At 35.2% G+C, this 16,067-nt stretch overlaps 1 protein-coding gene across 1 annotated transcript; it reads left to right on the top strand.

The window, feature by feature from the left end:
• Positions 1-372: 372 nt before the first annotated feature.
• LOC306987404 (regulation of nuclear pre-mRNA domain-containing protein 1A-like) lies at positions 373-14,468 on the top strand (the record flags this gene model as incomplete). The annotated part of the gene is made up of 7 exons (XM_079591617.1): positions 373-711; positions 4,621-4,750; positions 5,626-5,732; positions 7,362-7,456; positions 8,234-8,360; positions 10,217-10,392; positions 14,313-14,468. Exons 1-7 carry the CDS (start codon positions 561-563, stop codon positions 14,466-14,468), a joined length of 942 nt encoding a protein of 313 aa, XP_079447743.1. The 5' UTR covers positions 373-560.
• Between the last annotated feature and the right edge of the window lie 1,599 nt (positions 14,469-16,067).

Raw genomic sequence — 16,067 nt, 5'->3', positions numbered from 1 at the left:
ATTGTAAAACAAATATATATATTAAATGACTATTTTAACATAAAATAATATTACATATATTTTAATATTAATATTTAAAATGTAATGTATTCTTGTATATGGCAAAGCTGAATTTTCAGTCACACGATCCTTCAGAAATCATTATTCTAATGCGCTGATTTGCTGCTCAAGAAGCATTTCTTATTATTATCAATGTTGAAAAATGTTTCTTATTATTATCAATGTTGTTCTTTCTAAAAAAAAATCTCTCTCTCTTTGTGTCTTCATCTTCCCCATCTGTAAGCCCCGCAAAAACTAAATTTCCCATCGCAGACTCGTATTATGTTGTTTAGTAGTCTACATTTTGAAGACGAGCTCAAACTGCTGTCTAGTGGTCATCGGTGCGATTTATAACATCCTCTTAACATTGCGTGGTGCGTCTGCGCATGCGCGGTGTGGTAAACCAAACCAGCCAGGGAATGTTTAGCTAGCGTGGAGTTATTAGCTTTAATATCCTCGACCTTCGGGTGCCTGGTGTGGGCAAGGGGCCTTTTCTACCCAACATTTACTTGTAATTGAAAATGTCCGTGTTCTCGGAGCCTGCTTTGGAGAAGAAATTATCAGAGCTGAGTAACTCGCAGCAGAGCGTGCAGACCCTCTCACTGTGGCTCATCCACCACAGAAAACACTCCAAAACCATCGTCAAAGTCTGGTATAGCGAGCTGAGGAGAGGTAAGGAGAGCCACATTTCACCCCAAACACCTTCATGAGCTTTAAAATGCGAGATTATGTCATATTTTGACGCTTTCAAACGAAAGTAAACGGCACATTTAGCAAACTAGCTAGTCTTGTAAGCTAGTAGCTTAGCTCATCTAACGTTACATGTTTTGATTCCCTTGCAGGTTATTTATTATTGAGGGCAAAACCTCAATTATTGACTGCTTTTCGTTATCAATTAAGATCACATCAGCCTGCATGACAATTGCAATTATGTGTTAGGTCAGTTTCACTTCTGCAATCGAGATTTAATGAGTCTCACAGAATAAATATTCAATATAATATCTTCATTCATTAGATATATTTTCTACAGTTATTGATGTTCCCACTGACCCTGGCAGCCATTTTGAAGCATCTACTCCTCATTTGTTTCCCTACTATGAGATATATGGGGTTTTGGGACACAGCCTTTATAGTATTTTCTTGTAAAAATGGCAACACACACACACACACACAATAACTACTTGTACCAATCCCAGACCCTTTCTCTTTCCTCCGTGTGTTGGGATGAGATCAGACCTGTCTGACCAGGGACAGCTAGTCTGGTTTAGTTTATCCGATACAGTTTAGTTTGGGATTTACCAGATCTTTAGATGGTAAGTACCGTGTTTTTCCCTCAGTCTGATGGCTATTATTAGTACGATAACTACAGAGTTTGGCTGTGATATTACTGGGGTTTTCCCCAAAATTTTCAGCAACCACAAATTTGGTTTTGGCCTAGAATAGTTTAAATAGATAGTTCAGCCAAAAATTAAAGTTATGCCATCATATACTTAACTTACCTGTCCCAAACTTGTATCAAATTTATGTTTGTTTTTATTTCTGCTGAACACAGAAGATATTTTGAAAGATTTTTGTAACCATACAATTGTGAGGCACCATTGATTTCCATATTTGATTTCCATTTCCATTGATTTCCATATTTTGAAGAGTTAAAACCGTTTCTGGTCCCCATTGACTTCCCTAGTATGGGAAAAAATACCATGGAAGTCAATGGGGACCAGAAATGGTCTTCAATTCTTCAAAATATCTGTTCAACAGAACAAAGAAATTCATACAGGTTTGGAACAGCTAGCCTAGAGGGTGAGTAAATATGACAAATTAAATTTGTGGCTTAACTATCTCTTTAATTAGTGCTTCTCTGGATAAAAATAGTTTGGCTGAAATATCAAGAAGCGGTAAGAACTTTACAACAACTTTTATCACTCAGTCTCATAGTTTTTTTAATTTTTTAAATTTATTTACAGGGTCAATGCACATTAATAAACATAAATGTACCGGTAAACGTGCCAGAATTAGCCCAAAAGGCTATTTTTCATCTGTAGACCATTGACAGAATGTTAAAAAGTCACCCTAAAAACAGTTTTTGTTTCTTTTTTTAGCTAAATAAAAGCTTTAATTTAATTTTGGTACACCACTATTTACCAGTAGTACGCAATAATCCAACTTCACCGTAGCTTTAGGTTTCATTGCTTCATCAGTTTCTATTTAAACTTCATGCTGCCACAGATTTTTGTCTCTTTATGTGTTTATAGATTTATGTACTTACCAGTGATTGCATAGGGACCGTTTATAAGGCTTTGTGGTCGCTGGTGTTATAGATCTGCACAGTCTGGTCCTGCAGAACCCCACTGAGGGTAATGTTGTGATAGACACATTATGTGCTGTAGGAGTCTGGTTTCTTTGATCAGCTCGGTTGTATTAGTTTATTAGTACATTTGTTATTAAGGTGTGCATTAAACGTATTGACTTTAGGTCTCAATCAGGCTTTGAATGTACAGTTTAATGATTCATTTGTTTGGAAAACTGGTCTAAGTTTACTCTGGTGATTGTGTGTGTTTGACTTGTTGCTCAGTGATGACATGGAAAGTACCCAATGCAGTTTACAGCTAATCTCACATGAGTCTCAGGTATGAAGCCACTGTCAATTTCAAGATTAGAAATGACATCTTCCTGTATGATAATGAACGATCATTGATTTCTAATCAGAGGTTTTACTCCAATTCAACTTGGGGCTTTGACTTTGAACTTCGTTATTCAAATATAATTTGAATATTTAAAAAAATAATAATGATATTAGAACTAGGGCTGCTAAACGATTAATCGCAACTAATCGTTTGCAGAATAAAAGTTTTTGTTTACATCATATATGTGTGTGTACTGTGTATAATAATAATTATGTATATATAAATACACAAACATGCATGTATAATTTTAAGAAAAAAATCTATTTATATTAAGTATTTATAATTATATATAATATAAATTATATTTAAATATAAAAATGTATGTAAATATTTTTGAAATATATACATGCATGTGTGTGTTTTTATAAATACATAATTATTATACACAGTACACACACATATATGATGTAAACAAAAACTTTTATTCTGCAAACTATTAGTTGCGATTAATCGTTTACAGCCCTAATTCGAAGGAATTTTAGGCAGCCTTAATTATTCGAACCTGTTATGGGCATTATTTTTTTGTAAATGTGTTTGCTTGTAAACCAACGTTGTTTTCAATTCAGATTCTGAGGCTTTTTAACGGCTGGTGAAGTTTGGTCATCTGGGCTCCTGTAGGGGCGTTAGCATCCTAGTTAGCGCCTATTTTGTATATACCAAAACAATGGCCGTGATTTATTTATTTTTGATAAGAACAGTGGATAAAACCTTTCGAAAGCACACTGTGTTTAATCCAGGCTCTGATTTTTAATATAAATAAAACGTGACGGTGTGTTTTTCTTCTGAAAACATCATTGCCTGCCTATTGACATTGACTGATACACTGCCCTCTGGTGGACAGAACATATACAACTTAAGCTTGATACCAATATAGGTCTTACTGAAGGCATTTAATGGTCAAAATATTATTAATAAATATTAATATTAATAAACAAACTTCGATTATGGTTTTTGGGCAAAAGTCAAAGCCCTATTTCAACTAGGGATGCACCGATATTAACATTTTGGCCGATACGATTACCGATAATTATTTATATTAAAAAAGCTGATAACCGTTAAATTGGCCGATGAATCTAAATCCACATTTTCCCAAATTCCTGAAGTTATAATGTTCTCATTATGATTTTATGTAGTTGATATGACCGAGTTTGCGCTGCACATTTTGAACTGAACTGTATTATCCTTTTTGAAGTGATTCCAGTCATATTTCAGCAAATCCAAAAGCATCATGTCGAACGACGTGTCTCAGCTGAAGGAAATAATGCATTATTTATCGGCTTTAATGTATCGTGCACATTTTCTTATATGGCTGATAACGATTAAGCTAAATTTAAAAAATAAATATTCAACCAGGGTCTGTTTTCTGGTACCGGGTCGTTTTTATTTAGATTTCTGTATGCAATGGCACAAAAATAATTGTAGGATTTCATGCCTCGCTCCCAGTGATTACCGAACGTTCTTCTTTATTGTTGTTTAGCCTAGTTCGTGAATGAGCTGCTTCTTGGCTAATGGGAAGAGATTACAGCTTCAGAATAATATGATCAAGTACAGACACAGTGTGTTTGTTTGCATATGGGATTAGATGATGGGTGAACAAGGCTATCTTTAGATCGTCCATCTCTCCTGAGATCTCGTAAGATGTCGTGTCCATAGCAGTTTTCTGTGTTCAGAGGGAGTAGTCAGTAACAAGTGTGTTCACAGACTTACAAATGTTTTTGTTGCCTAGTAATTTCTTGATTGCTTTTCTTCAGTTGCCAGTTTGAATAATTTTTTCCTCTCAACATTCAAAGCCAATGGTATAAATGATTTGATTAAAAAAATATGCTCTTCCTCATATTATTCCTCCCCAGACGGCCTATTAAATCTAAGACGTGTTCTTCTCTTTCTCTCTGTTCAGCCCAGGTTTCTCGGAAACTGACCTTTCTGTATCTTGCGAATGATGTAATCCAGAACAGCAAGAGGAAAGGACCAGAGTTCACAGACGACTTCGCGCCAGTCATTGTCGATGCGTTCAAACATGTCTCCAGGTGAGCTAGACCAGTGCATTTAGTGCTTTATTTTGGCAGTGAGTGTTGTATTTTTCTTTCTTGATTGGTGGGTTTAATACATTGTATCAGGGTTATTGAAATATGCTGAAATAAAATATAAATATTAGTTGAAAAACTTAAACTAAATGAAAATGAGATATTCTGCCTTGGCAAATAAACCGAAATACGTTGGTTGAAGCACTAGATTTAACTGGAAATAAATACAAAAGTAAAACTAAACTAATGAAACTTTTAATGACTAATAAAAAAAGCACAAAACTGAAATATAAATAAATTAAACCTAATAAAATGACAAAAGCACATAACGAAAATTACTAAAACTAATTAAACTAAAAGGAACACATTAAAAATCATAACTAATAAAAAATAAAAAAAATTAAATTAAAACATTTAATGTTGATTTTACATGATTAATTATTAAAAAATACTATGTGTGTATGTATATATTTTATTATTATACAATTAACAATACTGCCATTAAAAATATATTTATATAATATTGTTATATATTAAATTAAAACATTTAATGTTGATTTGGCATGATTAATTCAAAAATACTATATATATGTGCATATATATATATATATATATATATATATATATATATATAATCTAATATATATATATATATATTTTATATATTTATTTATTATTATTATATAATTATTAACAATACTGCAATTAAAAATAGAAACAATATTATATATATATCAATTTATATGTAATTTCTATAAATTTAATTGGATTTTTCTTAGGCTTAATTTAAGCTCAAACCTTTGCATCTTGCTGCAGAGTTGCCATTATTCTTTTTGTGGTAAAATGATATTCACCAAGGCTTTATCCTCCCTGTCCAGTGAAGGAGACGAGGGCTGCAAGAAACAGTTAGGTCGAGTTCTGTCCATCTGGCATGAAAGAGCCGTCTACGAGAATGATGTACTGGACAAACTCTCTGACGTCCTGCGTAAGTAAACCACCACAAGGACATACTGTTCACTATGGAAGCCCTGAACCGCAACGTGTATGAAAAATAATAAATGGAGATTAAAGTCGGAATATTTTGAGTTTAAAGTCAGAATATTTAGAGATTACCACAATCCTGGTTTCAACTTTGTGGCACGTTTACTTCTACGGAAGACTGTATTCTCGTAATGTTTCGACTTGATTCTCGTAATGTTTCGACTTGATTCTCGTAATGTTTCGACTTGATTCTCGTAATGTTTCGACTTTATTCTCAAAATGCTTCGACTTTAATCTGGAAATGCTTCGTCTTTAATCTGGAAATGCTTCGTCTTTAATCTGGAAGTGTTTTGACTTTAATCGAAGTATTGCAGTATTGCTTCGACTTTAATCTTGAAGTGATTCGACTTTAATCTGGAAGTGCTTCGACTTTAATCTGGAAATGTTTCGACTTTAATCTGGAAGTGTTTCGACTTTAATCTGGAAATGCTTCGACTTTAATCTGGAAATGCTTCGACTTTAATCTGGAAATGCTTCGTCTTTAATCTGGAAATGCTTCGTCTTTAATCTGGAAGTGTTTCGACTTTAATCTGGAAATGCTTCGTCTTTAATCTGGAAATGCTTCGTCTTTAATCTGGAAATGCTTCGTCTTTAATCTGGAAGTGTTTCGACTTTAATCGAAGTATTGCAGTATTGCTTCGACTTTAATCTTGAAGTGATTCGACTTTAATCTTGAAGTGATTAGACTTTAATCTGGAAATGCTTCGACTTTAATCTGGAAATGCTTCGTCTTTAATCTGGAAATGCTTTGTCTTTATTCTGGAAATGCTTCGTCTTTAATCTGGAAGTGTTTCGACTTTAATCGAAGTATTGCAGTATTGCTTCGACTTTAATCTTGAAGTGATTCGACTTAATCTGGAAATGCTTCGACTTTAATCTGGAAATGCTTCGTCTTTAATCTGGAAATGCTTCGTCTTTAATCTTGAAGTGATTTGACTTTAATCTGGAAATGCTTCGTCTTTAATCTGGAAGTGTTTCGACTTTAATCGAAGTATTGCAGTATTGCTTCGACTTTAATCTTGAAGTGATTCGACTTTAATCTGGAAGTGCTTCGACTTTAATCTGGAAATGTTTCGACTTTAATCGAAGTATTGCAGTATTGCTTCGACTTTAATCTTGAAGTGATTCGTCTTTAATCTGGAAGTGTTTCGACTTTAATCGAAGTATTGCAGTATTGCTTCGACTTTAATCTGTAAATGCTTCGTCTTTAATCTGGAAGTGTTTCGACTTTAATCGAAGTATTGCAGTATTGCTTCGACTTTAATCTTGAAGTGATTCGTCTTTAATCTGGAAGTGTTTCGACTTTAATCGAAGTATTGCAGTATTGCTTCGACTTTAATCTTGAAGTGATTCGACTTTAATCTGGAAATGCTTCGACTTTAATCTCGAAATGATTAGACTTTAATCTCATAATTTTTACGTTACGGTTAAGGGCTTCCGTAATTCACTGATTTGAAAGGTTATTGGGAATATTATATATTTGTTCAAAAAGACGTGCAAAAGAGTATTTTGTTTTGATGAGTCTTTGTTGAGAAAGTCCTTCACATGTAGAACGTCTCCTCATGACCTACAGAGCTAGAAAAGAAGGCCAAGAAAAGGCCGTACGAAGAAATTAAGGTGAACAACGATGACTTCGCCTCCCAAAGCTCGCCTGGCGAACCTCCACAGGTAGGAAAGAACATGCAGATATTTAGCTACATGTATGCGGTGTGTGATATTGACAAATTATATCTCTATTTTCTGGGATTTTCTCGATAATGAATGTTGAATATTGATATTTAAAACAAGAAAAGATACTTTAAATGTGAAATTGAAACCTCCAGTAGGTGGCAGCAAGTCGCTGATAAAGAGATTTAACCTATTTATTCAAACGGCTGATTCATTCAGGAACAAAGCATTTGACTATCTTAATCTATCTTAGTCATTGAATCATTGACTTCGTCCATGTCATTAATAATAATTAGGTGAATTAATTAATCATTAAAAAGTGGATTCGTTCAGTAAGGAAACACTGACATGTGTGGCTTTGTTTTAAACTATTTTCGTTGGCGACAGAGCAAAAATTGGCAATATGGTGTCTAATGTAAGTCACTTAATATTGATTTTATACAAGTTTAATAAACAAGAAATTACTATCACATTTGTTATGCTAATATCTTGAGAAAAACTGCTCTCTTGTTATATGTATTACTAAATTATATAAATATAGACTAAGTGAAAGCGTGCACTCTAAATGCACACTAGTCTACTCTACAAAACTAACGTAGAGTATGCATGCACTCTCTGGGTGTGTGTGAGGGTCGGTATATACTCGATAATGTCACATCACACATCGTTAAAACAACAATCACGATATCATCGCAGACGATAATATATATATATCTCGCACACCCCTAGCTGTACATCAGCATAATCCAGTGTGTGAAGGCTTGTTCTGTGTCCCAGACTGCAGATCTGATCCGAGCGCTACAGGAGCTTGAGAACGCGGCCTCGAGTGACGCTTCTCTCCGTCAGCGGATCTCTGCTCTTCCCCCAGAGGTGCAGGACTCGGCACTATTGAACAAAGTTACAGGTGAGAACACATGCAAACCTTCGTCATCACAGAGAACACTGTTCGAAGTTGAGAAATACTGTTGATTGCCATAAATATTCCCATTCCTGCTGATATGGCGTTAAGGTGAGACACTACAGGTGAATAGGGTAACATTTTAAAATAATAGATGTCACCATGAAACTTCATCAGTTGATTACTTGCACAAGTTCATAAAAAAATGTATTACAAGTTTTTGAAATTTGTATGTTTAATTATGCAAATTAGGCATTATCTCATTAAATATACGCAATTTTGCATATATTTTTGATAGATCGATCTGAACATATGATAAAGCCGGGTGCAAAATTCTTTTTTCATTTTGATTACACACAAGATGAAATAAGATGTTCAGAGGGATTTCAGGATATATGCTTTCATGACCTAGGAAATCTAAATATACTGTCCATAGCCTTAAATCGATTTTCGCCATATTTTTTTATTAAAATGTCACATAAATCAGGCCAGGAATGATTTATTAACAAATCCCTCTGAACATATCTTCAGAATACTGCTAAGTGTGTAACTGGAGAGTTTGGTGGACATCGGCTGAGATGTTTATACTGGAGAATGACAAACTCATTTTGAGAAAAAGCCATTTAAAGATTTGTAATGTAAAAATTAATACCTTTTTAGTGGAAACAACTATTTACTGACACAATATCTCATCAAATCATTAGCAATAACAATACAAACCCCCTAAATCACATCAAAACTTATAAACACAGCATTAATGGCCAAAAACACACATCTGAATGTCAGAACCAATCACGTTGACCGAAATTGACATCAGCCAATGAGATTTCCCTTTTAGAGTTAAATGCCTATTGTACTTTCACGATTGGTTGCTGATTAAAAGGAAATGGCCATATTTGGATCCGACAGCATTGTACAGGAGAGAGAGAGCTTTCTAACGGTGTGTGTGATGATGGTGCAGACAGAGATCGCGGATCATGATGATTTATAACGCCAACTTTTGAATTTAGGAGAAATCTACAGATGCAAATAGACAAAGTGTAGTAAAATAAAGACCTAAATGTGTATTTTGGACTTTTTTTCACCACAAGTCTGAAAGAAGACATGTTATTGAAGACAAATATCCCAAAATCTCAAATTGACCAGTGAAAAAAAAAATGTTTTTGCCTGCCGTGTCTCGCCTTAAATCATAAATAAATACATGGCTCTAGAGTGCGACTAACATTTTTCCTAGGTCGCACCGGTGCACCTCTCCACGAACTAAGCACTTGTTCTCCTTTGACGGAGCTCACACTCATGGGAACTCACTCATCTCTCACGCGGTGCCACTAGGCCTGTTGCGACTTGTCGTACGATATATTGAAATGAGCGCGATCATTTTTGGTGCCGCGATATATTGCGACTGTGCCAAAATATTTGTGCCAAAAATCATTACATTAGGATATTAAGTAAAGATCATGTTCCATGAATATATTTTGTACATTTCCTACCGTAAATATAAAAAAATATATTTTTTTGTGAGTGAATCGTGAACATAAATGCACAACTTTAAAGGAGATTTTCTCAATGTTTAGATTTTTTTGCTCCCTCATATTCCAGATTTTCAATAGTTGTATCTCGACCAAATATTGTCCTATCCTAACAAACCACACATCAATGGAAAGATTATTTATTCAGTTTTCATGTGACGTATACATCTCAAGTTAAAAAAATTGACCCATGTGACTGGTTTTGTGGTCCAGGGTCACATAATAATTATAAACTCAAACTTTTATTTTGGATGCGATTTATCGTTGCACAGTCCTAATACAAATAACCTTGAATGGAAATTGTGTGTGTGTGTGTGTATATGTGTGTGTCAGATAAAGAGTCAGGGGAGCGTCTCTCTCGGCTGGTGGAGGAGGCCTGTATGCTACTAGCGGATTACAGCGGGCGGCTAGCGGCGGAGATCGACGACCGACGGCAACTCACGCGCACTCTTGCCATCTTTCTGCAAACTCAGAGAGACGGCCTGGCCCAGAACGAGCAGAAACTAGAAGTGGGTAAACTTACTGACATCACATCATGTGACCCTGGACCACAAACCCAGTCTGGAGCCGCACGGGTATATCTGTGGCAATAGCAACTATACATTGTATGGGTCAAAATTATACATTTTTCTTTTATGCCAAAAATCATGAGGATATTAAGATCATGTTCCATGAAGATATTCAGTAAATGTCCTACCGTAAATATATAAAACATGTATTTTTGTGAGTGAATGCAGCACAATCGTGAACATAAATGCACAACTTTAAAGGAGATTTTCTCAATGTTTACTTTTTTTGCCTCAGATTCCAGATTTTCAATAGTTGTGTCTCGGCCAAATATTGTCATATCCTAACTAACCACACATCAATGGAAAGATTATTTATTCAGCTTTCATATGATGTATAACTCTCAATTTCAAAAAACCCATGTGACTGGTTTTGTGGTCCAGACAGGGTCACATTTCCTTTTCATCCTCCATTGCTGTCGTCTTCTTACTAGTGTCAGTTTGTTTTCTTTCTCCAATTCTTAGTTTTTGAAACTTGTGTATGTCAAAAATATGTGCAAATCTTTACCACTGTACTAAAAATCCAACTTAATATTGCACTGTGATCAGTTGCATTGGTTTGTTCTGCCTATAGAGGGCAGTGAAACTCCAATATCAAGCCGTTTCAGCAAATCCAGCACTGAATTCTCTTAAAGGGGCAGTTCACCCAGAAATAAAAAGATTCTGTCATAATTTATGAACTCAAGTTTTTCCAAACCTGTATTAAATTTTTTTTATTGTACTGAACACAAATATTTTGAACTGAAGAACAGTTTTTGGACCCCATTGACTTCCATAATATTTATTATTTCATTCTATGGAAGCCAATAGGGAGCAGCAACTGAAATCTTTTTTTTTTTGGGTGAGCTATCCCTGTGCATGAGACACTCTTCTGGGCTGGTAAGTATAAACACAAAGTTCTAGTAAAAGTTTTATGGGCATTAACCGCTTCATTTTCCAGCCTTTGCCAACAGGTAGTGAGCCGCTCCTGTGTTCCTCCTGATGTCGTCTTTACTGACCAAATACAAATAAAAGAAAAAAATTATCAATCTCTTGTGTGCTTTTTTTTTGCTTATGCACTGGCTTTCACAAATATATTCTTGAGTCCAGTAGTGAAATAACTTTACAAAAAGGTTAAACATTAGTTTTACAGTAGTTAAAGGGATAGTTCACTTTAAAAATAAATGTTGGTATGTTTTATCTTACCTGAAGTGCATCCAAGATGTCGGTGTCTTTGTCTCCGCAGTAGTTTCAATTTTGATATTTTTAGGTCAAACCGTTCTTGTCTGTCAGTCATATAATGCAGGTCTATAGGCACTGTCTCCAAAAGCATGCAGAGAAAAGTCCAAATTAAAAAATTCCCCATCATAAGTGCACATTGATGGCCTAAGCTCGCGCGAACTCATCCGGGAGTGTTGAGTTTTCACTTATTCCCAATTTGTAAGCCTTCTATCTTGACACACTACTCGCTTCATTGTTCAGGCCAATCAAAGGCATACGTTGAGCCGTACAGCCAATCACACGCGTTTCTGCTGAGTTTAAAAATGCAACGTCCAATCGAAGGCGGTTAGATTAGTTTCCGGGGAAGAAATCCGGTGTAAACAGATCAGATGGACGTGGTTGTGTAAAAGAGATCAAAACGATATAAATACTGTTGGTTTTATCACACAAACCGCTTGTTTCGTGTCTTAGGCCATCAGTGTGCACTTATGATGGGGAATTGTTTAATGTGGACTTTTCTCTGCATGCTTTTGGAGACAGTGCCTATAGACCTGCATTATATGACTGACAGACAAGAAGGTTTGGTTTGGACATTTTAGGTTTGACCTAAAAATATAAAAATTGAAACTACTGCGGAGACAAAAGCCCCTTTCACACAGAGATTCCGGAAAATACACGGATAAAGTGACCCGGGATTTGACCCGGGTTCGTTTGAAAATGGTTCATTCACACTGCCAGTGATTTGCCGGAATCAGAGAGCGCGTTCACACACAACCCGGGTATGTCCCGGATAGACGCGTGACGTTATGATGTGACGTATAAGGTGGCGAACGAACGATCTCCGCTTCGGCGCGGATTGCAAGGAGCTCTCGGGTCTCTGCTTCAGTCCAGTTTGCAGACATCTTTTCGTTCTTTCTTGTATCGATGACGAACACAAACTTTCTTCTAACAGAGTAACAGAGTGGCACGATAACTACCACATTGCGAAGGCTCGTGCATCATCACTACGACACACCCCTTACGGCATTTGTCCTGGCTTTTGTTCACACAGCGCGCGTTCCGGGTCTGAACACGGCAATGTTACTAGGTCCCCAACCCGGCATCGATTCCGGCATTAAACCCGGGTCGTGTTTGCGTTCACACAGAAGGCGTTCCGGCAATTTGCCGGCAATTTGCCGGGTTCAAAGTGCTGTGTGAATGGGGCTAAAGACACCTACATCTTGGATGCACTTCAGGTAAGATAAAACATGCCAACATTTAATTTCAAAGTGAACTATCCCTTTAACATGAACAATATTTTTGCTGAATTAGAATCAAAGTGTATTATATTGTTTATATGCTAAATAACAAATACTGTTTAAAAAAAAAAAAAAAATATTTTTTAGTTAATTTATATAAGTTTTAATTTTATGCATAATTCATCTAAAAGTAACGTGCAAAGAAAAGCATTCTGGTTTCAAGTAAAATTTTACTTTTTCATTCGGACCCCTTAAAGTCAGGGGCCATTGCATAAACAGTTATTGTCTTAAGTATTAGTATGACTAACTAGCAGCTAGGCAATCAGTCTCACGTTTTAGTATCAAATTAGACCAATTATGTTTTCATGTAACTGACTTGAAACAGTTATGAACTGTCTTAAAGAAAAAATGTGATGACTAACTTGTAAGATTAGTCTTAGCAGTTTATGCAACCGGCCCCTCTGTGCTCGCAAACTCTTAAAATACAGTTATATGCTGTTATTGGATCAGATTATTCATGTAGTTAAAGTCCATATTTCACATCCAAATGTAAAGTTGACCTTGTGTTGTAGAAGCACAGACATTAACTATATACAGGTGAACATGCAATTAAATTAGTGTAATTTCTAACATGTGCATCTGTCAATTAAACAAACATGTATTATAGATGAAAATATTTTGGTGTATATTATTGTAAATTAAGGCAATTTAAACACTTCTGATGCCTTCCAGTGTTTCATTAGTGGGACACAAAAATGTTAGAGTTTAAAAAATACATTTATGGTGAAACAGAATAACAATTTTAAACTGCTGTCAATTAAACATTAATATAGTATAATTTTATTTGACAGATGACGGGAAACACAATGTCAAGAACTTGAGCCACTGACAGAGATTTAGTAAAACTATAAATAGAAAAATATTCATGAAGTAATGTGCATATATAAACATAATGCATGTATAAAATGCTTTTTATAACAGCAGACTGTGGTTTTAGTGCGTCTGCTCAAAACAGTAAAATACATTCAGGAACAACTTCAGCTTTACTTATTGCATCAGATAAAAAATAAAAAGATTATTGGTTAAGAGATTAAAAATGACTATTATTGGACTTTATTTATTTCTATTTAATTATTCGTATTATTGAGTTTAAGTGAAAAAAAAGGATTATTGGTTATTAAGAGGTTATTATTTGAATTTATATTTAATTATGTGTATTATTGTGCTTCTGTTTAAGTGAAAATGGAAAAAGAGAGGAGTATTGGTTATTATTAAGGTTAATATTGGCTATTATTGGACTTTATTAATTTATATTATTGTGTTTCTGTTTAAGTGAAGAGTAAAAAGAAAGTGTGTTTTGTACAGCAGCAGTTCCAGTAATATATCTCCGGCTGCACACTAACGCGATGTGTGTTTGTCCTTCAGGAATACAAGCGTAAACTGGCCCGAGTGTCTCAGGTCCGGAAGGAGCTTCGGTCTCGTCTCGGAGGACTCCCGGATCTGTCCCGGCTCCCGAGCGTCACGGGTCCGTCACGGGTCCGCCTGCCGTCCTCCGGAGATCTGTACAACCCCTCGAACTGAGCTGGACAACATCTCCGGCGGACTTTAGTGGACTTCTCCTGATGCATCTGATGACGAGCGCCATCCGTCATGCGGTATCACTTCACCGTTCCCCTTCCTGATTCAAAAGCAGGATCAATGCAATCAGTTATTCTTGAATTACAAGTCGAGGAACTTCAGATTTGTTGCTTTGTTTTTGGAAGCGTCCAGACACCAAAAGATAATTATAAAATACATGCGGTATCACTTTAACTCATCGCCCCCCTTTGAGATTAAAAAGCCTATGTGGGTTACACTTTATTTTAAAGTGACAGTGCAATTATATATTGAAGTACTGAGTAATATTAAGCAACTACATGTACTTACTATAGGATTAGAGTTTGGTTGAGGGTTAGTTGCATGTAATTATGCATAATTTACCGTTAATACTTTGGTAAGTACATGCACCAAGGACACTGCGAAGTAAAGTGTAACCCATGTGTGCTTTAGGATCAATGCAATCAAAGTTATTCTTGAATTTAAATCAAGGAACTTCAGATTTGTTGCTTTGTTTTTGGAAGCAATCATAAAAGTGAGATAAATATAAAATACTCCAGCTCCTCTCTTGCTCAGTTGATAGTTCTCCAGATTTGTTATTTTTGTATCTTTGCAGTGAATATTAATTTCAGTTTAGTGTCTTATAATCAGCGGCTGTATTTTAGTGCGGCAGTGCTGTAGTAATGTAGTTATAAGTATGGAAGCTTGTTTCCGACACTCAATTAAACATTTTAAAGGATAATTGAGACTTTTTAACTCACAATTCCAAGTTTACATATTTATTTCTCAGATTTGCAAGACATAAAGTCAGAATTGCGAGATATAAAGTCAGAATTGCGAGATATAAAGTCAGAATTGCGAGATATAAAGTCAGAATTGCGAGATATAAAGTCACAATTCAGAGGAAGTCTTTTTTCCTTCTTAGAATTGGACTTTATAACTCGCAATTCTGAGAAAAGATGTCAATTGCGTGATATAAAGTCAGAATTGCGAGATATAAACTCACAATTGCGAGTTATAAAGTCAGAATTGTGAGTTACAAAATCCAATTCTAAGAAGAAGAGAAAAAAAAGACTTTTTCCTCTGAATTCCTCTGAATCTCACAATTCTTACTTTATAACTCGCAATTGTGACTTTATATCTCACAATTCTTACTTTATAACACAAACTCGCAATTCTGAGTTTTTTTTTCTTCTCTTCTTAGAATTGGACTTTATAACTCACAATTCTGACTTTATAACTCACAATTGTGACTTTATAACTCGCAATTGTGACTTTATATCACGCAATTCATCAGAATTTTCCTTTTCTCACAATTGCGAGTTATAAAGTCACAATTCAGTTTTTTTTTCTCTCAATTGCAAGTTTTGTGACATTATAACACGCAATTGACATCTTTTTTCTCAGAATTGTGAGAACTCTCAATTGCGAGTTGTTGTAAAAAGTTAAATTCTAAGAAAAAAAATTAACTTTTTTCTCCGAATTGCGAGTTTATATCTCACAATTCTGACTTTGTAACTCCCAATTGTGTGTTATAAAGTCAGAATTATGAGATATAAACATGCAATTCTGAGAGAAAAAAAG

The sequence above is a fragment of the Phoxinus phoxinus genome (genome assembly GCF_949152265.1).
Source record: "Phoxinus phoxinus genome assembly, chromosome: 19".
NCBI classification, from domain to species: Eukaryota; Metazoa; Chordata; class Actinopteri; order Cypriniformes; family Leuciscidae; genus Phoxinus; species Phoxinus phoxinus.
The sequence above is the reverse complement of the archived record's forward strand: the minus strand, read 5'-3'. Positions and strand labels throughout refer to the sequence as shown.